Source organism: Dermacentor variabilis, chromosome 8, assembly GCF_050947875.1.
Source record: "Dermacentor variabilis isolate Ectoservices chromosome 8, ASM5094787v1, whole genome shotgun sequence".
NCBI lineage: Eukaryota > Metazoa > Arthropoda > Arachnida > Ixodida > Ixodidae > Dermacentor > Dermacentor variabilis.
Window position 1 is genome coordinate 102985590 of NC_134575.1, and position 25896 is coordinate 103011485.

At 47.0% G+C, this 25896-nt stretch overlaps 1 protein-coding gene and 1 pseudogene across 1 annotated transcript in view; both read right to left on the reverse strand.

The window, feature by feature from the left end:
• LOC142591506 (fatty acid synthase-like) overlaps positions 1-25896 on the reverse strand; it is a 194631-nt gene that overhangs the window by 156946 nt on the left and 11789 nt on the right. The window contains exons 2-3 of the mRNA XM_075703830.1: positions 19495-19821; positions 2267-2467 (exon numbers count right to left, since the gene is read on the reverse strand). Of these exons, the coding sequence (XP_075559945.1) occupies positions 2267-2467; positions 19495-19821 (528 nt within the window). The remainder of the gene's footprint in view (positions 1-2266; positions 2468-19494; positions 19822-25896) is intronic.
• On the reverse strand, positions 14865-15542 carry LOC142590766 (uncharacterized; annotated as a pseudogene).

Genomic DNA, 25896 nt, shown 5'->3' on the forward strand with positions numbered 1-25896 from the left:
GGATGGCAAGCACCATCAGCTATGACTGGAGAGGGTGGGTGAGCTGGGCCTACCGTCTCCATCGGCCGGATTTCGATGGGGGCAAAATGCAAATAGGGCGTGTCTGCAGTGCATTACGTGCACGTTTAATGGCGTTTTTCACTGGTCTATCTGGAGCGGCCGCCGAAATCCTTGCGCGAGCGCTCGGGTTTCGCAAATCTGAATCGGCCATTGGAGCGGAAAAATGCTCTCCGGGGGATCACACAGGAAATCGGCGTACACGTGACACAAAACGATTCCAGAAACCATGCCCGACTTCCGCTCTGTACGTTTTCACGGCAACCAATGTCGCCGTCCCCCGTGCGTAATCTGACCGCGGCAGTCGTAGAGTCCCGCATTTCCATGTCGCGCCTGCAAGGATTGCGCATGGACAACGTGCGTTGAAGGCTTCGTACAGCACCTGCGTCACCTCGTAATCGCTGTCGTCCAAGCTCTCATCGCGAGCTCTGCCTTATCACCGAACGCAGCCATGTTGCGAAGCAACACAATGCTGTGCGTACCAACCGGGTTCCGATTTCGCTTGAAGACGGAAGTGACGCCAGCTATTTCCGCCCGAATCCGGGCCTCGGCGGCGGGGCAAGTGAGATCGATCCGGCGCGAACCCGCTCCAGATCGACCAGTGAAATTCGGATTCGCTGCCACGGAGCAAGAAATCCTGCTCCTAATAGAGCAGTGAAAAACGCCATAAGATTCTTAGTCAAACGTAATCTGCAAACCTCAACTGCAGCGTGCCTAATCATCAAATAGTGGAGTTGGCGCGTAATACCGCACAAATGAAAAAAGATATTCCGAGCGTACAAACGTAGGCAGCCAATGTAGGCGGAGTCTACGCGACGGCGTTAGAGCACCTAGAATGAATTTACGTCGCCTCCTTTTGTTAGCAAGCATGGTGTAGGTCTATAGAATGTTCTAAGGCATTCCAGAATGCATGGCGCTCTAGAATATCTAACTTATGCGACGAAGTGACTCTACTCGATCATATGATGTGCATGTTTGGTAATTTTGCAAAATAACGTAGCCAGACAACGTGAAACACTGACTGTATAACTGTGATCTTGTCTAAGTGAAATGTCATGGGTAGGAAGGATTAGCTGCTTACGTAAATCAGCATGATATAACTTTGCAACAAGGCTTAAGCCAGATACATTGCGACTCTTTATGGCGCAACCGTATGTCCAAAAAAACAGGCTAGACCCCAACCACAATGATAGTAGTTCGAGAAGTGGCTCGCTGAGCAGCTTCTAGCGTACATCACACCACGTAGCGTTATAGTAATGGCCGATGCACCCAACCACAGTGTTCACCTCAAGAAAGTACTGACAGTATCAACACGAAAGGTTGACATTCAGCCTTGGCTAACCGAGGAAAACATCGCGTTTTCTCAGGGCCAATTAAAGCCTGAGTTGCTGAAGCTCGTAAACCAACACAAGAAGCTGTTTTCAGCCTATCGCGTGGATGTGGCTGTTAAGGATGCCGGTCACAACGTCATGAGGCTTCCTGGGTGCCACTGTCGGTTGAACCTAATCTAACTCATTTGGGACAGTTGAAAGAATATGTAGCGGATAACAATACCGCATTCACCCTTGCAGCTGTCGAAAAGTTGCTCGCGCGACAGGAAGGAGATCGGGGAGGTAGCGCGATGTCTTCCGTCGCGCGCGACGCACCCAACGTTGCGACCCACCGGGGGGACAGGAGGGAGAGAGTGGCGTTCTACTCAGACTGCAACTGCGTATGTGGCGGTTGCGCGGGATCTCGCCGCCGTACATTGAAAGCGATCTGTGTTGCGGGCAGGGTAGAGTCTAGGTCCGTCGACGGCTCGTAGCCGTGTGTGTTTGCGTTGAAGCAACAGACAGCACGAAACTCAATTCGCTCGCTGCTGCTGCCGTATTTGATCATACCAGCATTTCGACAGCCAGTGCCTGCCTTCATCGAGAGTGATGTATTCAGGTTTGCTGTGCGCGCTCACACCGTGCCTGTTAATTTAATTAGCAAGCGAATGTTTACAAGTTGATACAGCCGATAAAAGCGCTATCCTTCGTAGGGCTGCCAGCTAATTTGCTAGCGCTATCGATGCTGCGCCTTTGTGGCGAAACTGCGCCTTTTAAATATTTGTATATGCTCGATTAGCGCGAGGTTTATTATATCACATTTTATCACCATGGAAAAATTTACTGTTGGTAAAGAGGTCGGCATCACAGTAGTTGCAAACATTCGACAATCATCTCACCTTTGTGGTCGAAGGGCCGGCTTATTCCTTCTTTTGAGAGCACGCCCAGGTCAGTGAATTCCACCGTAGTGTGAGGATTGAGGGTGATGCTGGCTCCTCCGACGATGGCCGCCTCGCATTGTCCCGTGCGAATTGCGAGCACGGCTTCATTCAGGGCTACCATCGTTGACGAGCAGGCTGTGTCAATTGTCATGCTCGGTCCTGTGGGATCGAGAAAAATAATAATAGCGAATTCATCTTATTTTGCGTTCGCTATTGTCTTGCAACGGTATTTTGTATGGCAGTTACGTTACGTACTTCCCCATTTCGTATTGACCAATAAAGAGTTAAATACGTGTCTTGGGTTCTGACACTGTTCCTTCGCCGTAGCTAAATGCGACGATAATTTCAAGGTTCGAACAGTTTTCAAGTTGCGCCATCAAGATGACATTTCTGTAACTGCCTTTTTAGAAACGGCAAATATAGGAAAATGTTTGATCACGACTAAAATTATTTTACTTTAGAGGCTACCAGTTTACCTTATTCGTTATCTATTAGGCCACAAACTGCTATGACGGAGCGAAGATAGTATGTGCTTGTTGCATGTTGACCTATTTGCAATCCTTACAATAGCACCATTTCCCATGATTAGCTCATGCGCCACATTACGTCTCCGTTATTGCTTTGTATTTTCGTAGTTTGGCTTCATTAAATGCCCTTGTGAATACGTAATTCAAAGGACAATTATGTTTTTGAAATATCCTGGAGAGCGATACCTTCAACTTTCCGCTTATCTAAGAACTGTTGCTAAATAGGCAAAGCTGGGCCAGTAAGTAGCTGGTAGTGCAAAACTGCATTATTTGCCACAAGGAAGCCTGTTTTAATCAGATGATGATGATGAAAAACTTTATTTATCCCTCTTTAAAGGGAAGGGGGCAATGGAATAGAGGGTGGGGGGAGGAACTACTTGAAGTAGGCCTCCTTTATCCTCTCAGCCCACTCCAGGATGACCTCCTGAAGATCGGGCCTGGAGCTGCGCAAGGCAGCCTCCCACTGCTCCTCACTAGATATTAATTGCTTGAGGAAAGGGGGAGGGGGTGCTTAGGGCACCCCCACATGATATGGTTTAAGTCTGCTCTGGGAGATACACAGAATTTACAAGAGGGAGAATGGTAAATGGCGTGATGAATGCGGTGGAGGAGGTAAGGGGACGGAAAGGTGCGAGTCTGCAGCTGTCGCCACAGAACTTCACGCCTACGCGGGGATTTGCCCATGAGTGGCGGAAAGGTTAAGCGGTCTAATCAGTAGTGTGTGCAGATTTCGTGGTAAGTAATAAGTCGATCCCGCGCTGTAAAAGGCGCCTCCTCCGTGGCGAGGTCCGACGCATCTGATGCCTGAGCCCGGACTGTAAATCCTCGGGCACTGGCATGAGCCGCCTCGTTTCCGGCAAGGCCCACATGCGCGGGAGTCCAGATTAATGCCACAGTTTGATTGAAAGGATGAGCCAAGAGGAGAGGAAAAACTGGCTTAGAAACCCTACCCGCTCCGAAGTTATGTATGGCTGCTTTGGAGTCGCTAACGATAACTGATGAATTTGGAATTGTGAGGGCCAGGGCTATGGCCGCTTCCTCCGCCTCCTCCGAGGAAGAGCCAGGAATGGAGGCGGCCGCAGCGACCTGCCCGTGAGAGTTAATGACTGATATTGCGTAATGATTTCTGTTCCCATATTCGGCTGCATCAACATAGAGCACGTCTTTAGAGGTGAAGAATTGTTTTTGGATAGCCTTTGCTCGCTGCCTCCTGCGCTGTTTGTGATGCACAGGGCGCATGTTTTTAGGAAGTGGGGGGATGCAGAGGTTCTTGTGTATGTGATGTGGAATGGTGTAAGCTGGTGAATGGTGAATCAGAGTAATTATCAAGATTGTACAAAGACCAAAAAAGTACTTTCAATTAATTACTAATTGCCACCGCATATATTCATGTGCTAGAACAGAAATATCTAGCTTACTCTGGGTACCGAATTTTTTTCTGGCTCAAAAACCTAGTACATTCATCAAAATAACGTTTCTTTTTTTCACAAAAAAAGTAGGTATGTTCTGTATTCAAGCTAGCATTATTGATTGCACTTGCAACAGCGTACTTATAACTTCGCACAAGCTAGAGGGCAATATCAAAGAAAGGGCTGCCTTTCACACGCATTTCTATATCACCGCTTTTTTTCCTCGTGCATTCGCCTTTCGCTAGTGTTGTCTTTCTAATGAGACTTGCCTGAATTCATTTTCCTCGTAAACATCCGGTAACTATGTTCCCAAAATATAATAGACTGCCTTACTTCGTTGCTGCTTTTATCGCGATAGCAATTGCATGGGCACTCCATGGGCATTTTTGCCATCGCCGTCGCCGTGATGTTGCGTGTAAACTGCAAGATGAATAACACCTTCGACGCCATGAAAGCGCGCGAGCGGAGTGGGCACGGGAGCGGGCGATCGCGGCTAAATATGGCGAGCGCGAGGTAGGAATGAGTGAGGAAACGCATCGTCTTCTTGGGGGGCGAGAGGCCTTGATGGGATAAGAGTGAGGGAATGGGGAATAAGAGAGAGGGAAGGGGGTGGCGCCGGGCTCAGGCAGCAACTGCGTATTTCGCTACCGGGTGCGAAAGAACTGACTATCGTGGCTCAGTCTCGCTTGCGAAAGGGAGCAAAGCGGTCAAGCAGCACCAGAGGGAGATGTCGAAGGGGGGGGAGGGGGGGGTTCTTGTCCACCAGCCCTACTGCGTCCTTTGCGCGGCGAGATGCGGTCGCGCGCGCCGTACCTTGAAACCGATCAGCACATGGCTCAGACTTTTGTGCCTGCTGTGGTTTCGCCGCTATTTGCCTTGAATCGATCTACAACGAGGGTCACTCGCTGCTACTGCCACGCTACTCAGGCCGGCGTTTCGACAGCGACTGTCCACGGTCGTCGATTGTGGCATGTTCATGTTTGCCTTAGCGCGCTGGCACCAGGTTTGCTAACTCAGTAAGCGAATGTTTCGAAGTGTATACGACCGATAAAGCTAGTATCTTACCTTGTATAGCTGTCTATTAATTTGCGATCGCAATCGATGCTTCGTCTTTAGAACAAAACTGCGACATTTTTTTGCTGATAATATCAAGAATAAAATATTCCTTGCATTTTCGTTCCATATTTTTTCTTTCCAGATGACTGTGGAAAAGCTAATATTACTGTGGCAACCACGATGCCAATATAAAATAATTAGGCTACACGATATTCCCGTTTAGTAATAGAAGTTTGTGAACACCAAGATGAGATTTACTATTTTACATAGAAGTCCGCTGTCAAAGTATTTCTCTGAGCTACATTTTTTTTACGACTCAAGATGAGACTGATGACCCTAAACAGAAGCATGCAGTCAAAGTATTCTGTTTCAAAAAAAAAAAAAAAAGGCGTTCGAATAAGAAACACGCGTTTGGCGACAGGGGCCGTGCACACGCTTCTAAGGTATTCTTACAAAGTGTAGGAAAGAGCGCCTGTAGTTCGCAGAGTTGCGTTTTGTTTCGCATATATTGCAGAGTACGTACACAGTTCGTACACGGTTTGTGCGGTAAACATACCCAGCAGAAACCACGTTCTACCCAATCCAGGCACTGTGCCAGGTATTGCTGTACATTCGATATTTTTTGGTCCTCCTAACATTCAGAAAACTTCTGTAAGAAACCAAATTTTAAGACTACATATTTGAAAATATGGTCAACTCATACTGCTACTGTATTCAGTTCAGCAGCACCGAACTGGTCAAAACTTCAGAGAAGAAGTCACAGAGCACCGTTGTAAAAATCTGTGAAAGTAGTTCGTCTTTTCCGTTTATTAAGAGCACAGGGTCGCGTCTCTTCCTCCGTTTTTTTTTCCATTTTTCGATTTCTTATCAGCATCATTTCCTCCTCCTCCTCCTCTTCCTCATCATCATCATTCCTTTCAATAATTATTTTCTTCTGTGTCTTCTTATCCCTTCCATCATAATTATTCTTAACCCTCTTCATTTTTGGCAGCACCAAGACGCAGGCCCGGCTGCTACTGTGGGATGTGAAATCCTTTCAAACTTCGGCCATTATCCTGCCAGACATGAAATGCAACGAGGTTTTCGATGGAAGGCGTTTCTGCGTTGAATTTCACCCTCTTTGTCTAGAGTCTGCTGACTTCCTTCACTGCGCATCGTTCTTCTTTATTGACGTTTTCAGGAGTCAATTATAGTCAAACAACGTGGGATTCTCCAGACCTGACGCACTATCACCCTTAACCGGTCTCGGCACCCACGATTCTCTAACGTATGTATCCCTGAAAATGTCACGCACTGTGTTTCGGCAGTCATGCCAATATTGCGCAGGAAAAGTTTGTTTCTTGGACAACAACTCTATATCAATTCTGAGTATTTTGCCTGCGATGATGCGGACAGTTTATTCCAACGCTCATAATTTTGATTAACTTTCTAAGCTTCCAGTGTAGCTACACCCAGGAACCGCAACTTCATGTGCGTATCGATCATTTAGACTAAAAATATCTAGAAGCCACGAAAATTGCCTCCACCGTTAGGGAATGAGCATTTGGGCTCTGGACAACACTCTTCCACACAAATCTTTTTTTGAGCCATGAAAAATGCTTGTTACGTTAGAGAATTGTTCCTATCTTAGCGACTGTCACTCTCATTCTCTTAAACAGAGAGTTTAAGAAAAACCAAACGAAGCAATTCGTGTCTTATCTGCCAGGCTTCGCTGCGACAAACCAGGAGTACTTGTCAAATGCTATAAAAATGATCGCTTCATCCCTCACCCCTTCGTCCACCTCTTCCACCCCTTCGTCCACCTCTTCTATATCCGAAAAGTCGAAGTACAGCATCAAGAACGGGCCTTACTAATACAATGACGACACCGGGCCGTATTTCTGTGGCGTAGATGTTTCCTTGCATAGCTGGAGCTCCCAGCAATTCTTTACGCAAGCTTTTATTTACATCCGCACTATATCACATCTCAGTAAACATAAAAAAAGTATCATGACATACTGAGCTTCGGTTGCTGTGATGAAATGTCACGGTTTTTATTATAATCTGGTTTGAAATGTACACTTGAACGAGAGGAACACTATGATTTACAAACCTATAAGTCCCGGCACACGTAAACATCCATGCCAATTGCCTAAATACATTCCACCTTCCAAGCGCATGACAAAGGGCCCTATAACTTGTTTTTTTTATCCCAATCTCCTGACGTCAGATTTGAATAACGACCGACATGGGACCGTAACCCGAAGCGTTATTCGAAGTACTCAATCGAACGCTCTCCTCGTTTGTAAAACGTAACTTTTGTTTGCTTCGAAAACGAATATCATTGCCTACAATCAATGTTTTTTTTATCTCAGTGGCTGACCAAAGGTGATTATCCACCTGAACGGGAGAGTGTATTGGAGGGACCGAGCTAGAGATGTGAAAATAGACAGCCGGGTGAGGAGGGTGACACCGGCGTCTTCGATTGGCTCCTTTCCGTTAGGTAAGCTTGCTGTAGCTGGTTGAACATCAAGGTGGCATGCTACGGTAGGGCCAAATGCCGCTGAAACAGATCCTAAGCGAAGCAGAATTGGCACAGCGATGTCGCATATTTGGCGGAAGGGCTCGATAAGGTTATACCAGCCAGCACGCAAAAATTTTATTATAAAACCTTCCTCCTCGGTAGCTCCGATTAGCCAGTGCCGCCGCGATCGGTGGGTAGCCTTCTTTTATTGCTTTCGGAACGGGAGCTATTCAGAAACACTTTCCGTGTTGTTCGGCATAGTAATACATCTTGAACACGTACGTGTGACTTTGACGCGGTGAATTTCCGTGGTTTGGTGAGATCGCGTCACGGAAATGCGAATGGGGCGTAGCCGAAAATACCTTTATCCAATAGCGGTGGCGTGAAGGCGAAAGCGGCGTAGAATCGGCAACAAATATATGGTTTTTTTGTTATCCTGTCAAATCATGCATTATCAGTGCGTGCAGGTCAAGGTCATAGCACATGGGGAGTCATATGTGTTTTCGTGACGTCGCGTGGCACACACGCGAAGTTGGGGTAGCTCAAACTATTTTTGACCTATCGTGCATGGCTCATTGCTTAGTGGTTATTGTGCTGAGCTGCTAAGCACGAAGTCGCGGGATCGTGTCCATGTCACGGCACCCGCATTTCGGTGGGGGCGAAATGTGAGAGCACCCGTGTACTTAGATTTAGGTGTACGTTAAAGAACCCTAGGTGGTTCAAATTTACGGAGTCGCCCAGTACGGCATGCCCCAGAATGAGATCCTGGTTTTGTCACGCAAAACACCAATATAATTTTTTTAGAAATGCAAAAGAAATAGCTAAAAATAGCTTTACGACATAAGATCGTAGAACAGTACCGCTTTGACCGGTGCACGAAAAATTTGTGCTGTGTCTCAGCCTTTCTTTTTATGTGCGCTCTGATTAAGGCTGCGAACAAGGCATAAGAAGCTACAAGGGCCGGGCGTATTACGTCCTTGTCTTGTTGTCTTCATGCTTGCAGAATAAGATGCTTCTGGCGGGTAATTTTGCTGCAAGGCTATAGGATACAATACGATGCATTGTAGCAAGGACACTCCATGGTCGCCTGCTTTGTGTATGACCCGTTTGTCGGGGGGGGGGGGGGGGGGGTCATATGACGCGTTTGTAGTGCACTTTCACATTGATATAATGGCTTTCGTCAAGCTGGTAGAAGTGGGGAACCATTCGTGAGGCGTCCGCTAGGTTACCTTTATTTCTCTTGATTTGGTCTGTTCGTGACACAATACTACAAATTGTTCAACATTGGGCAAATAGGGGAAGCTTCAGTCTAGAGCTAACATCTTGCAAAGCAGATTTTTCTTCATCAAGGCAAACTCCAATAATTCCTTCGTGAATCAGTAATTTTCACTAGCGCAGAAACATTATTTGTCTTGCGCACTGCACAATGAAACGCGACGCTGAAAAATCCCTCAAAGCAAGGTGATTACAGTGATTTGGGGACTTTCGCAAATTCCAGGCAGTTTCGGTTGTCCCTATCTACACTCTTATCTCCACTTGATCCTCTTGGTATGTATCAATGAGTATGTGGCACTTGAACGAAAAAAAGAGATCCACTAAAAATTTATTTTCGCTTGGCGGAAACACAGTGGATCCTCAACACTGCATCCCGACAATTTAGTGAGCTGCTCTACGAATTTGGCCGGCTAAAGATGCTGGTTGTTGGGTGCCTAGTGTTATGGCTCAACCCACTACGGGCAATATGCCATCAATGGAGCGGTAGGCGGGTAAAAAAAAAAAAGAAAAAAAAACTAATTAATAAATTCGGCACACCGATGACACAACGAATGTCGACAGTAATGCATTTACCATTAAATAAATATACCGACAGAGTCTTGCCGCTGCTGAAACGAGAGTTTTGAAATGAGCTTCCCCTTTGAAACGGGGCTGTAGGTTGCATTATCAAGTTCTTTTTCCCATTCTGCCTAATGCCTAATTCTACCCAATTTTAAATACATAAGTATTTCTATGCTTCAACAACGACAAAAGCGTCTGTAACGTAAGACAAAAATGTGAGTCGATACCGGAAACAGTGCAATTGGGGGCCGACCCGCTGATAAGGTGAAACAGGCTTAAATCACTCAGCAAGGTGAAGCAAAAATTTAATACAATATTTGGAATCATGCAAACAGTACAGACAAAGCCCGCAACAGCGAGCGGGTTTACTATGGACCTGCCTACCACTTCTGAGCGAAGGAAGAGGTGAGAACACAGCGCTCACGAATCTTTCAGCTCACACCGCACCCTACCCCTTTCAAATATTGCTTTCAACGTATGGGCTCGCGCGCCTCTCTTGAACGCGAAGTGGCGAGAACACAGCGTGCGAAGCTATCAGCAGTCGGCCGTCTGCACCGCACATCGTGTTCGAGATAGGGTCCACGCATTGGCTCTTCGAGCATGGATAAGACGCTAAATATATCAGCTTGAAATGATCCGAACGTCATCAGAACACCTGCCGACGCTACCTGCACTAGTTTCCTTGTCTCATCAATTCGCCTTGCGCCGCCGTTCACAGCAGTTTTTGCCGCCGCAGCGCTGTCGTTTATACCGGTCGTATAAGGTTGCATAACATTGATAATGACACCAAGCAGCGTCGAATTGAGCAAGTGGTAGAACGCTTACGCATACTTGGAAAACTCCCAGAGGAGTTTCTGCGTGAATTTTTTTACCAGAGTAAATATTTCCAGCATCAAACTTTCTGGACAATTCTTGGGAACATTTTTTTTTCGACGCTTCCATTGTTGGTGGTCTCCCTATTTTTCTGCCACCAAACATCCAATCGACGTTTACTTTCCCCCTGCTATTCCTGAATCCAAGGGCTTTCACGAGGCCTGCTGAGCCTAAGCCGACACCTTAGTAGGTATCTGCATGTTCTAATGAAGCATGATAGACCTTTTCCCTAGCTTTACCGCAACAATTACATGCTTCTTCCTCCTTGAGCATCGCTTTTATAACTGCGTGTTCTAAGCCATCCTGATGTGGCTTCGAAAATCAAGAGCCTCCCGTTTAATTACCATACATTCTATGTTTCTCCATTTAATTTTTAGCTGTTGGGTTATTACTCAGTCTGTTTCTTTTTGCATTGTCATTATCCAGATGATTGTATCAGCTTCTCTTAATTTGGGTTTAAAGTTCTTTTTTTTGCAATATTGCTTACATGTCGAATACTTGCTGGTAAGCTTCCTAGTTCTTCTCAACCAGTGAGAGTCAATATATTTCTGTAGAAATATATGAACATTCTCACTATGATTTACGTTTTGTTCATATCCCTCAGTCGTCCTTCGAAATTGCTTTCGATCCAACCTTCTTTCACTTCAAAACTTGTCCAGCCCAGATCACTATTTACGGTTTCATTTATAGTCTTCCCGTGAGGGCCTTATGCGAGGCGTCCCACTGACCTTCGGTTGCCATCGAGTCTCGATTGGAGCTCTGACTACAAGTAAACAACTGGATTTCTAAATGTAAATCCCCAAACCACAGGCGCCGACTACGTGCGGGCTCCGGGGCCCGAGCCCTCACCAGAGTTCCTGCGCGGGGGAGGGGTGGCGAGCCCTCTCCGAGGTGTCGAAGCCCCCTCCGCCCCCCTCCATACACACCTAAAGTGTCATTACCAAAGCTTTGTCACCCACATCGCTTGAGCTTTCTTTTGACTTTCCTCGACCTTTTCATATGAAATTTTACTGGGGCTAAAAGGTTACGCTGTGAAGTTAGGAGGGCAAAAGATGCACATACAGTGCTAAAAAACGGGCACGTCCTCTGCTACCAGGGCTTAGCGCAGAGACGAGAAGTAGGAGTCGAATTCCTGATTAATAAGGATATAGCTGGTAACATACATGAATTCTATAGCATTAACGTGAGGGTGGCTGGTCTTGTGAAACTTAAGAAGTAAAAATTGAAGGTCGTACAGGTCTACGCCCTTACATACAGCAATGATGACCAGGAAGTAGAAACCTTCTATGAAGACGTGGAATCGGCGATGCGTAAAGTGAAAACAAAATACACTGTATCGATGGGCGACTTCAATGCCACGGTAGGCAAGAAGCAGGCTGGAGACACGTCAGTGGAGGATTATGGCATAGCCTCTAGGAAGAGCAGGTGAGAGTTATAAGTAGAGTTTGCAGAACGGAATAATATGCGGATAATGAATACCTTCTTCCACAAGCGGGATGGCCGAAAGTGGACGTGGAAGAGCCCGAATGGTGAGACTAGAAATGAAATAGACTTTATAGTCTGCGCTAACCCTGGCCTCATACAAGATGTGGACGTGCTCGGCAAGGTGCGCTGCAGTGACCATAGGATGGTAAGAACTCGAATTAGCCTAGACTTCAGCAGGGAACGGAATAAACTGGTACATAAGAGGCCGATCAATGAGTTAGCGGTAAGAGGGAAAATAGAGGAATTCCTGATCAAGCTACAGAACAGGTATTTGGCTTTAACTCAGGAAGAGGACCTTAATATATGAACGATAATCTTATGGACATCATTAAAGAGTGTGCATAGAAGTCGGCGGTAACTCCGTTAGACAGGATGCCAGTAAGCTATCGCAGGAGACGAAATATCTGATCAAGAAACGCCAATATATGAAAGCCTCTAACGCTAAAGCTAGAATAGAACTGGCAGAACATTAGAAGTTAATCAACAAACGTAAGACAGCTGACATAAGGAAGTATAATATGGATAGAATTGAACGTGCTCTCAGGAACTCAGGAAGCCTAAAAGCATTCAAGAAGAAACTAGGCATAGGCAAGAATCAGATGTATGCGTCAAGACACAAAGCCGGCAATATCGTTACCAATATGAATGAGATAGTTCAAGTGGCTGAGGAGTTCTATGGACATTTATACAGTACCAGTGGCACCCGCGACGATAATAAGAGAGAACAGTCTATAGGAATTTGAAATCCCACAAGTAACGCCGGAAGAAGTAAGGAAAGCCTTGGGAGCTATGCAAAGGGGGAAGGCAGCTGGGGAGGATCAGGTAACAGCAGATTTGTTGAAGGATGGTGGGCAGATTCTTCTAGAAAAACCTGCCGCCCTGTATATGCTATGCGTCATGACTTCGAGCGTACCGCAATCTTGGAAAAACGCTAACATAATCCTAATCCAGAAGAAAGGGGACGCCAATGACTTGAAAAATTATAGACCGATCTGCTTACTGTCCGTTGCCTATAAAGTATTTACTAAAGTAATTGCAAATAGAATCAGGAACACCTTAGACTTACGCAGAAGTGATAGTTGGGCGAGTTGGTACGAATTCATAGTAAAATATTTTTGCGCGCACAATTGACAAGGACACAGTGAAGGGGGGACACGAGCGCTTACTCACAACTATTTTATCTTGGGAAAGACTATATATATGTATATATATATATATATATATATATATATATATATATATATATATATATATTAGAGAGAGAGAGAGAGAGAGAGAGCATATATACCCCAGCTATCAGCGCTGAGCATGTGCTGAGCATGTCAGTACAACAGAAACAGATTAAAGAACAGATTAAGAAGGTTCAACCAGTATTTAAAAAAGCGAATTCATTTTCAGTGATTACAACCGATGGTTGGCTTATGCATCTTTCAGCGCACTTTTTTATATGAAATGCTTCTGTGATTTCACGTGTTAGTTTATTTTTATCTGAAAACAAATTGTCAGTGATAAGAAATACCACATCACAGTGGCATAGATTGCGCGTAGAAGAAAACGTCTTTCATGTACGACAGCGCTTGCTCTTGTGCTGGTCCCCGCGTACATTCGGAACCATTCAAAAGGAAGTACGTAAAGGTGCCGCTTTCGAAGCCAAATCTGGTATGAATCTTGCCATATGAATAGCAATACCGAGCAACCGTCGAACGTCAGACACGTTAGCTGGCGTCGCCAGTTCTTTGATAGCACGAACTTTTTCAGGATCCGGCTTGATGCCATCTCGACTAAGCACACGGCCAAGAAATTTTCTCAGTCACCCCAAAAGAACACTTTTCTTTGTTTAGCGTAACGCCGGCACTTGCGAGACGATCTAAAGTTAGGCGCAGGCGCTCGTCATGTTGAGCCTTGTCGTTGCCAAAAATGAGCACATCATCCATCATGTTTATCACGCCTGGGATTCCTTCAAGTATCTGCGACATTTTCTTCTGAAAGAACTCTGGTGCGGACGTTATTCTAAACGGCAGTCTGAAAACAGTATCGCCCAACTGGCGCTATATACGTAGTTAACTGGCTTTCGGGTGACAACTTAATTTGAAAGAAGCCAGAGTTGCATCCAACTTCGAAAACACAGAGGCCCCTCTTAAAATACCGAGGCTATCATCCACTGTCGGCATGACAGCGCTCGCGAAGTACACTTTTGTTTAATTGCGTCAAGTCAACGCAAATACGAACCGCTCCAGATGGTTTGAGTACTGACACAATTCCTGCACACCATTCAGTTGGGTCATCTACTTAACGGATCACACCATCTCGCTCCATACGCTCGAGCTCCAGGTTAACTCGGTCACGCAAGAGTAAGGCCATGCGACGCGCAACATGAATTGCAAATGGTATCGAGTTCGGCTTTAGTCTAATTTTGTATTCTCCTTTTATCGCTCCTAGACCACTGAAAAGCAGTGGGTAGGAAGCATCGACGGCTGTTGTGCTACTGACCAAGTCTGCGAATTTATTAACTTCCAGAGCCTCAAGCGCTGGGAGACCCAAAAGTATGGAGCGTAATGGTTAGACCATGTACACGATTTGCTGGACAGTTTTTTTCCACTGGATAGCGGCATGAAACTTTCCCAAAGCATTCAGTGGCTCATTCGACGGGCCTGTTAGGATTAGGTCGCACTTTTCTAGCCTGGTAGGCAAACCGGGAAACGGTGAGGGCACAACGGAAACTTCGCCACCGGAATCTACTTCAGCAAACACCGGAGTGCGGTTAATGACGACCTGTACATACCGAGAATTAGAGTACTCCCCGTTCACCGCACCAACGAAATACGCCCCCTTGTCCATATGGAGAGATGAAAGTTGTACCTTCTCCATCACGTGCAGCCTTTTTCCGACATACAGCTGTAAAGTGTCCAGAACAACCCCAGTAGTTGCATTTCGCTGGTTTTGCTAGGCACGCGGCTCTGGCGTGCGCTCCTTGACCGCAATTGGGGCATGACCCGAGGATGCCTGGTCGGTAGGACTGCTCTCGGGCGCCGACCTTGTACACCAGGTGAACAGTTCTTTGACGAGCTGACCGAGTGCTGTGCTGAAGAATTCTTTCCGGGCTGCCCTTGCTTGCTGACCGCGTCAATATTGCTGGTCGCCGCTACCAAGGGTTCGTCGTCGGTTACTTGCAGTTGCTGCTGCTGCCGTTGGACGCGCTCTTTCAAGCACGCTTTTGCCAAAGCGCTGGCGAGAGTCAAATTCGCATACATTCGAAGTAACTCAGACAGCTTAGCCTCCCTGAGGCCGACCACGAACCTGTCGCGAATCATACGCTGTTTTTCCTTCTAGTCGCACCGGTCCGCCAGCGTGTGCAACGCGGTAACGAATTGGTCGACTGACTCTCCAGGTTCTTGAATGCGACAGTGAAAGCATGCGCTCTCATAAACAAGGTTCGTTGCGGCGACGAAGTGCTTGTCGAACTTCTTTCTGACGACCTCGCATTGCTTCTGTTTTTCTTCGGGTAATGCAAAAGTAGAGAACATTTCTCTTGCTTGCCTGCCCATAGTATAAAGTTGTGTCCGGACTTGCGCTTCTCCACTGCGCTCATTTAGCCCCTAGGCGAAGCGGTAGTCATCAAAGAGTTGGATCCAAGAAGGCCATTCGGACGTCCGGTCGAAGTCAAACCTTGGCGGAGCTGGAACCGCGAACATGGCGTGAAAGGGCTTGACTGCGTTGTCTTCTGACATGGCGCCGGTTGACGAAGTTAAGGCAACGCTACTCGAATGCCAGAGAACCCCACTTATGACACCATGCGGTGTTTCGGCCCTAGCCGGACGCCAAGCGCAGCCGGGCAGCAGGCAGGAAGGAACTGAGCCTGGCTCCAATCCCGACACGATAACAACCTTTATTTCACGCAAGCAGCATATATATAGCAAGCCCTCATGTGACAAGTGACGTCACGGACAGACAACGTTTCAGGCATCAGGGCGAGAGCGCCCGATAACGCAGACACATGACACGTGGCACAGGCGCTATCAGCACATAATTGTTGAACACTATAAAGCATCGACACACGGTCGCACTTTTTCAAACAGGGGACGACGGCAGGGCGCTCTGACTCTCCTGGGGATATTCGTGATACAAAAAAAACTTATAGCTAATAGCACTGCCGCTGACAACCTACTATTTCGAGCCTAGAAAGAATTTAAGGGCCAATCAGCAGCCCACATTTTCAAGTTTGGTTCCACACTGGAGGCTGTTACGTGCCTTCTATGGAGTATTCTACCGCAAGCGTTTCTTCAAGTCAGTATATTATTAGGAAATATGGCAATATTTGAATTGCCGCGAAACCATGATCTCAGGAGATGAGCGTCACCTCCAACATAGAGACTACGTCAACTTGCTCCGTCTAGGCTCCTCAAGCGAAATTCCTTCCCTGCGTTCTCCCCCACCGGAGCAGCAGGATCACGTGACGAATACGTCATGGTCCCCGCCGTCTTTTTTTTTTTTTTCGTACCTTCGCTTTCATTTTTTGCTGAGCGCGCACTTCCGGTGACAGTGTCGCGCGCGGGCTGTTGCGTTTGTTTCGTTTCACGCAGCAGACGATATCGCGAGCTCTGCTTGAGAACGATTGATTAGTGGTATCACTCAGTTCCACAATCATGAGCACTGAGGCAGACGTAACAGGACGAAAGAGCGTGATCGCCGCGCTGGAACACGGTGGAAAATTATAGTATGCTTCTCTGCGCCTTCAACTACATGACGTGGGAACATGCAGACGAAGCGGGTGTACATCTCTTGCTACGATACGAAGTATAACAGAGTCACGCAGGCATTTCTTTAACGTGTAAATCATCTATTGAAGCAAAGATTACACAAATAACGGACCTTGCTTTGAATACTTCTCCAAGTCACGTGTCACCATGAGCGAGGTCATCGCACTACCATGTACGCAGGTGTATTTGCGCGATAGACGTAGACTCTCCGGCTGGGAGCGCGGCGGCCGTGAGAAGGGCAAATGACGTTCGGTTTAAAATAAAACTATTTCTGCGGCGAGTATAGGAATGCAATGTTTAGCAGACACAATAGCTGGGGTGCATTGTGTGCACTGCGCTTGTCAGCTCAAATTGGCCATATCTAGTGAGAGGATATTAAGGTCACACATGTAGAGAAGAAAAAAAATCGCAATTTCACCATAAAGGAGAGGCATCGAGTGCGATGCCTCCCGTTTTTGGAGTACAACTTTACGAAGTAAGCATAGCAGCTTTATCGGTCATAATAACTCGTAAACCATCGCTTACTAACTAAATTGAGAAGCGTGGTTCTACGCACGAACATGCAAACAAGAACACATCTCACTCCATTACTGCAGACACTCTCTGTCGAAACGATGGCGTCAGGAAGCGCGGCAAGAGCGGCGAGCGAATTGGCCTTCGTGCTGCCTCTGACAACACTGCGCACAGAAGGGCATTTAATAAACTTCTCTCTCTCTCTCTCTCTCTGCGCAGGTATGAGCCTTTAAAGGTATGAGCCCTAGGTGCGTCTAGACTCTGCCAACTCTCTCTCTCAGCAGCGTCATACGCAGTCGCCGCTTGAGTAGAACTCACCCCTCCCCTTCCTTCCATTGCCTTGTGTGCAATCGAATACGGCGCGCTTCCTCCCCACCTTCCTGATTTGCGCGCATGAGATTGAGCCACCATCCCCGGCTCACTGTCGCACGCTTTCACTCGTACCCACAGCATTCGGCGCGCGGGCGTGATGTTATCACACTTGGACTTTACACTGCACATAACTGCGATGCCAACGACGACGGTTGAACTGCACCTAGAGTGTTCGTATCACTTATATCACACATAAATTAATGACTGATAGCGTTGCCGCCTCTTGTCTACTATTTAAAGGCTTAGAAAGAATCTCAGAGGCAAGTTGAAAATATGCACAGAAAACATATTTCCGTTGCTGCGGTGTAGCCCTGGAAAAACACGCCCTGTCGCCTTTGAACACGGCGCCATGTAGCGGTGCCATCACGAAGCCTGCGCGTGACCTCCGAAATGAATGGTGGGTCGGTGCGTGTGAACACGAAGAAGCGCGTCATACGAAACCAGGGTTTCTCTCTAGCGCTTAGTTTTAAACGCGCTGCGCCATATAACGGTGATGCAGAGCAGTCCGCGCGTGCCCTCCGAGCGAGTGGCGCGGCGGTGCGAGTTAACGCTAATTGTTCCCTGTTTGCCGCATACCCAGTGTCATCAACACAGAGACCCAAGCTAGCGAGAAGGTCACTGAAAAAAACAGCACGTACCCAGTGCCCTTGTATCGCAGGGTGCTAAAGCTGCGGGTTGCTTTCCCTGAAGAATCCGCGTACGGGGGTTCTATTTCGACCAGCATCAGAGAAAGCATTCTAGCGCAGCGCATTCTCAGGCGAACATACGCCGTGACCCAAGTTCCCACGAATCAGAATAAGTGACGTTCCGCGCAGACTGAGTGGCGCTCTCCTAGGGCGCCATGTAGGCATCAAAGTGTTTTAGTGAAGAGGGCTGCATACCTTGTCCAGCATCTACGGTTCCCCATGTCGTGAGGCAGGTTCGTTCAAAAGCAGCACATGTGCACACATTACCACGAGCTCAGTGACCGAAGTTGGTCAGACTGTTCGCTTTCAGCCCTCTTCCCTTAGCACAGCAGCCCCATGCGTTGTTCTTTAGACCACAGACTGCCCAGTGACCCAGGTAGGCGGGAAAACGGTTAGAGACATAGAGACAGGTAGGCACGCACGTGCGTGAAGTACCCAAGGAAAGGCCAACGCTTTAGAGGGTACATTTCTCAGATCACACGTATCTTGGGCCAAGCACGGACTTTGCGGTTTCACCACTAGACAGCGCAGCGTGTGTTGATAGAGGGGAATCCGGCTGCACTACAAACCTCATGCATGGCGGCCTTTCGGAGGTCGCAATACGGTGTGTCATTACGTCGCTTTATTGAGAACCGAATTAGAGGGGCAGAAAGAGAAAAAAAATAAGAGCTGTGTTAGTAAATTACCGTTCCGTTATATGAAAAATTATAATCCACCGCGAAAAGGCGTTTGGAAATCCAGAAAAGACGGAAAAACGAAAGATAGGTGGCGACGCCGCCATGAATTTCCCGCGTCACCTCATGTAAGGTCGTAAATTTCCTCGCCCGCTGTTTAGGCCTGCAAGAAATTTATTTTGTAAACATTTACTACATTGTATTCTATAATAGCAAAGACTCAACTTACGAGGCTTTATTTATGCTACGAACACACATTATCCAAAATGCTCAAGAATTCTTTGGAATCCAGTATGTCGCACTTACGTACAAACCAAGAAGTTCTGGCGCGAACTTCAAAAATGAAATTTTGATCGTTAATTTTTTCACCTAATTAGGAATACCTTATGTGTTTCTATTTAATTCTAATGCCGACGTTTATCGTGAGATGGGTTCAGTCGCAATTTTGCTTTAAACGTTTGACACCACCTAGGATTCACGGCCAGGTGCACTTACCCTGTAGGTCAAGTGAGTATGAAATTCGGTTGGAGAACATGGTCCTATGGCAGCCCATTAAAACGTGGCGGGGCATTTTCGTCGCGTCCAGTTTGGAGGCCTCAGCTGACTCGGAGCCCGAATTGCCGATGAACACCCCGACGTTCCGCTTCCGCAGCGTCTCCGGGTCGTAGCCGGCGTCCACGATTGCCTCGTATGACGTCTCCAACAACAATCGCACCTGTGGATCCATCAGGTGAGCCTGCATCGGGTTCGTACTGAAGAACTGCGCGTCGAAGCGGGTCAGGTCTCGGATCTTGCCATGTCGTCTTGGCGTGCCCTTGTATCCTGCGTATATAGAATATATTCATGATTTCGCCTTTCTGCATAATGTGCTTTGTTTTGTTGTACTCAATAACATTTTACGCGTAAGTGTGGGGGCCCATCTTTGAAGCCGGCGAGACTACGTTCGAAGCTACGAGGAAGGCGAGCGCCGGAGGCGGAAGGCGAATTTAGGCGGAGAAGAGAATCGTCGCGTTTGCGCCCTTTTCAGCTTCGAGGCCGCGGTGCTCGTTGTACACGTTCGCGGCGTCTCATCTTGTCACTTGTAGCAATATTCGCTTTACCTGTGGCACACGAGGCATTCCAGACTCGAGATCAATGTAGCGTCCGTGACCGCGTTTGCGCCCTTTCTGTTTGCGCTTCGATGCCGCCGCGGTGATCGCTTTGCATGTTCACAGCGTCTCTTCTTTGCATATGTAGCACTTGCGCTTTCGCTGCGGCACACCAGGCATCGAACCGTCCAGATCATCGTAGCACCCACGACTGCGTTCGTGCCCTCTCCGTTTGTGCTTCGACGTCATGGTGCTCACTGTGCATGTTCGCGGCGTCCATACACTTGCGCGGGACCCGTGTCTCTAATGGCTATAATTTCGGGTCTCTGTGGTCATGCCGGAGGCGTACAACCACAATCACGTCCTGTTAGTAAGGTTGAATTAAGCTAATACCTTTGTACATGAACGTTCGGTGTTACGGTTGGTTCGTGAGAATTATTGTAGAATATATTCGGCTAATCGTAGCTGACTGCAGTAGCGATTTAAGGTTATGCCATTACGTATAAGAGTACACAACCCAATATGTGGTGACTTCGTTATGAAGGATGGCATTCTTTGTGCAATCTGCCTATCAGGATAATTTGTCAATAGGCTCAACCTTTATGTGAAGACTTCACGTTCCTGTACAACTACGAATAAAAACAGCTATGACATGGTTTAGAACTTTCGGTTTAGGATCTTTCTAGCTATTTATTCAGAACCATTGAAGCATTTTCTTCACGGAAGAAATAGTATACTTGATTAATGACGCTTATAGAAGTCTGGCAGCTCAAGGCTTTCTGGGCTCCGCCTCTTTGCGATTGCAGGACAAAAAGTGAATAAAGCAATTTGGCTGGCTTCGTTTTGTAAATGTTATCAATGAGGAGGCATTTATTTCGCAGCCTAAAGAAGGGCGGCGAAAAACAATAAAACCTATACATATAAGAATTCAGTTCACACGGGAGACAGTGCAATGTGTTGCGTTGGTCAACCCCAGACTGCCGGAGCCGTGGTCCTGTTAGTACGACGGCCGGCTCGGCTACGGGAGATGCACGCCCCTCCCCCCCCCCCCCATCACCAGGTGGTCGGCGTTCCAGAGGTGTGTTGCATCGGAGAGCTTCGTACAGACCGTTATACTCGCTGTGCAATAACTTCGAAAAAGGAACCAGCAAACAAATCACAAGCGGAGGTTTGGACAGCTTCGATGGCGGCGATTTTCCATGTGGTGTCCCGAGGCACCTTTACGTGGGGAAACCCTCATGTTGTGGACAAACACCGGTTTCAAAACCTTCATGTTCCTTAATAGTGAAGCGCCTGGTCGGGAGCCTGATTGTACCTATTTGACCGGCACGTGCCCTACGGGAACACTAATCTGCTTTCCACAGCAACGGTAGATGCTCTTCAACACGGCCGCCTGTGGTTTGACACGGGGTTCCCAGAGACCCTGCGCATAATATTATAGGTCTCCGTTTTGGCACTCGAACCCCCCGAAGTACCAGAGCACCAGGTCGGACAAAATCTATACCCATTAGAAAATATTGGGGGCAGAATCCATCTCACGATTACTGACGACGGTAACGCCATTAGCATCCATGCAGTCTAGCGAGACAAGCGACGCACCTTATCGCCGCGATCACGTTCATTTAAAATCCGTATTGGTCACTGTGAGATTTCATTGCTTCAATTCTATGCGACTTACACTGTCTCCGGTATCGAACTACTTTGGTACAGTACTCCATTGACCAGGTCGTCCATGAGCCTAGCGGCACGACGACGATCCGTTGATGACGCAGTGATAACGACGGATTGACAAAGAGGCGACTTCGATGGAAAGACAAAGGCGGTATAACGATGGACCATGACGGCAATGAGGGCGATTGTGTAACGATGACAGCGTGACAGATGGCGGCGAATGTATGACAACCAGATGACGAAGCTGCTTTGACGTCGACGACACGGCCACAACGGCTTGACGACCACAGCATGAGAACGGGTGAATGGCAGCGACTGTCTGACGACAACGCAATGAGAATGGCCGATATATTGGTGATATATTCCTACTTGAATGACGATTGTAGTGTTATGCTAGGATGACAAAGAAGGAATCACGTCGATAGAGTGGTGAAGGTAGTTTAACGACACTGGCATCACGACAACGAGATGACGTTTCTGAAGTGATTGCGATGGTAAAACGACGGGGTGATTACAACGACATGACGACAATGGCATGCGGATGACTGTGTGATGATGATAGTGTGAAGAGAGTGGGATGACTAATTTAGAATGGCGACGATGGAACAAGCACGCGACATCACGGTGACAGTATGGCGATGAATGCATGACAACAATGTTCAGATGACGACGCAATGATGACGATGGCATGACAATGGTACGATGAGAGGGGGATAATGACCAGCGTGTGACGATAATGGCGAGACGACCACTGTATCAGAAAGGCTATATTATGACAATGGCGTGACAACTACGGCTTGACAAGGTTCGGAGACGAAGCTGAAGTGACGGCGATCAAACGACCACGAAGGCCACACAACGACGGTATGACAATGAATGCGCAACGACTGAATGAAGACGATGGCAGCCACGACAGCGTAAAGACGACGGTAAGAGAGAATGCGTCAATGCGACATTCTAATGACTACGCAATGAGGATAATGACATGACAACGATGGCATGATGACAGTTGAATGACGACTGTATGAATACGCAAGAGAGAGACAGAGAGAAAAACAAATCACGTGGTTACAACGACGGACGCGTTAAGACGACAATAGCATGCAGTTCTGAAGTGATGATGGTAAAACGACAGCCTCACAGCGACGGCACGACAACAATCGCATGACGATGACTGTGTAACGACGATGGCGTAAGACGAGGCCACGACGAAAGTGGGATTGCGAGTTAGATTGACGACAATGGAAGGACCGCGATGGCATCACGACGACGGTTGACAACGAATGCATGATAACGAAGATAGTTGGATGACGACACAATGACGACGATTGCATGTCAACTCTATGGTGAGGATGGGATGACAAGGACTATATGTCGACGATGACATGACGACTACTCGATCACGAAGGGTAAATCACGACGATGGTGTGACGACATCATCATCATCATCAGCCAGGGTACGCCCACTGCAGTGCAAAGGCCTCTCCCATACTTCTGCAACTACCCCGGTCATGTACTAATTGTGGCCATGTTGTCACTGCAAACTTCTTAATCTCGTCCTCCCATCTAACTTTCTGGCGCCCTCTGCTACGCTTCCCTTCCCTTGGAATCCATTCCGTAACTCTTAATGAACACCGGTTATCTTCCCTCCTCATTACGTGCCCTGCCCATGCTCATTTCTATTTCTTGATTTCAACTAATATATCATTAACTCGCGTTTGTTCCCTCACGCAATCTGCTCCTTTCTTATCCCTTAACGTTACACCTATCATTCTTCTTTCCATAACTCGTTGCGTCATCGTCAATTTAAATACAACCCTTTTCGTAAGCGTCCAGGTTCCTGCCCCGTACGTGGGTACTGGTAAGACACAGCTGTTATAAACTTTTCCCTTGAGGGACAATGGCAACCTGCTGTTCATGATCTGAGAAAGCCTGCCGAACGCACCCCAGCCCATTCTTACTCTTCTGATTATTTCAGTCTCATGATCCGAATCCGCAGTCACTACCTGTCCTAAGTAGATGTATTCCCTTACCACTTCTAGTGCCTCACTACATATCGTAAACTGCTGTTTTCTTCCGAGACTGTTAAACATTACTTTAGTTTTCTGCAGATTAATTTTTAGACCCAATCTTCCGCTTTGCCTCTCCAGGTCAGTGAGCATGCATTGCAGTTGGTCCCCTGAGTTACTAAGCAAGGCAATATCATCAGCGAATCGCAAGTTACTAAGGTATTCTCCATTGACTCTTATCCCTAATTCTTCCCAGTCGAGGTCTCTGAATACCTCCTGTAAACCCGCGGTAAATAGCATTGGAGAGATCGTATCTCCCTGCCTAACGCCTTTCTATATTGGGATTTTGTTGCTTTCTTTATGGAGGAGTACGGTGGCTGTGGAGCCGCTATAGATATTTTTCAGGATTTTTACATACGGCTCCTCTACACCCTGATTCCGCAATGCCTCCATGACTGCTGAGGTTTCGACTGAATCAAACGCTTTTTCGTAATCAATGAAAGGTATATATAAGGGTTGGTTATATTTCGCACATTTTTATATCACCTGACTGATAGTGTGAATATGGTCTACTGTTGAGTAGCCTTTACGGAATCCTGCCTGGTCCTTTGGTTGACGGAAGTCTAAGGTGTTCCTGATTCTATTTGTGATTACCTTAGTAAATTCTTTGTAGGCAACGGACAGTAAGCTGATCGGTCTATAATTTTTCAAGTCTTTGGCGTCCCCTTTCTTATGGATTAGGATTATGTTACCGTTTTTACAAGATTCCGGTATGCTCGAAGTCATGAGGCATTGCGTATACAGTTTCTCTAGAACAATCTGCCCACCATCCTTCAACAAATCTGCTGTTACCTGATCCTCCCCAGCTGTCTTCACTCTTTGCATAGCTCCCAAGGCTTTCTTTACTTCTTCCGGCGTTACCTGGGGGATTTCCAATTCCTCTAGACTATTCTCTCTTCCATTATCGTCGTGGGTGCCACTGGTACTGTATAAATCTGTATAGAACTCTTCAGCCACTTGAACTATCTCATCCCTATTAGTAATGATATTGCCGGCTTTTTCTCATAACGCATACACCTGATGCTTGCCAATTCCTAGTTTCTTCACTGCTTTTAGGCTTCCTCCATTCCTGAGAGCATGTTCAATTCTATCCATGTTATACTGCCTTATGTCAGGTGTCTTACGCTTGTTCATTAACTTCGAAGGTTCTGCCAGTTCTATTCTAGCTGTAGGGTTAGATGCTTTCATACATTGGCGTTTCCTAATCAGATCTTTCGTCTCCTGCGATAGCTTACTGGTATCCTGTCTAACGGAGTTATTACCGACTGCTATTGCACATTCCTTAATGATGCCCACGATTGTCGTTCATTGCTTCAACACTAAGGTCCTCTTCCTGAGTTAAAGCCGAATACCTGTCCTGTAGCTTGATCTGGAATTCCTCTATTTCCCCTCTTACCGGTAAGTAATTGATCGGCTTCTTATGTACAAGTTTCTTCCGTTCCCTCGTGAGGTCTACGCTAATTCGAGTTCTTACCATCCTATGGTCACTACAGCGCACCTTGCTGAGCACGTCCACATCTTGTATGATGCCAAGGTTAGCACAGAATATGAAGTCTATTTCATTTCTAGTCTCGCCGTTCGGACTCCTCCACGTCCACTTTCGGCTATCACGCTTGTGGAAGAAGGTATTCATTATCCGCATATTAGTCTGTTCCTCAAACTCTACTAATAACTCTCCCCTACTATTCCTAGTGTCTATTCCATATTCCCCCACTGCCTTGTCTCCAGCCGGCTTCGTGCCTACCTTGGCATTGAATTCGCCCCTCAGTATAGTGTATTTTGTTTTGAATTTACCCATCGCCGATTCCACGTCTTATAGAAGTTTTCAACTTCCTGGTCATCATGACTGGATGTAGGGGCGTAGACCTGTAGGTCTACGCCCCTACGGACTTTGACGACGACAGTACGCAAGTCGGACGACGAAGCTGGACTGCTTATGAAGGAACGACCACGACGGCATCACGACAATGGTAGGACAGCAAATACCTGGCGAGTGCATGACGACAATGGAATGACAACGACGGCTTAATCAGAGTCGGATGACAAAGTTGGAATGATAAAGACAAAAC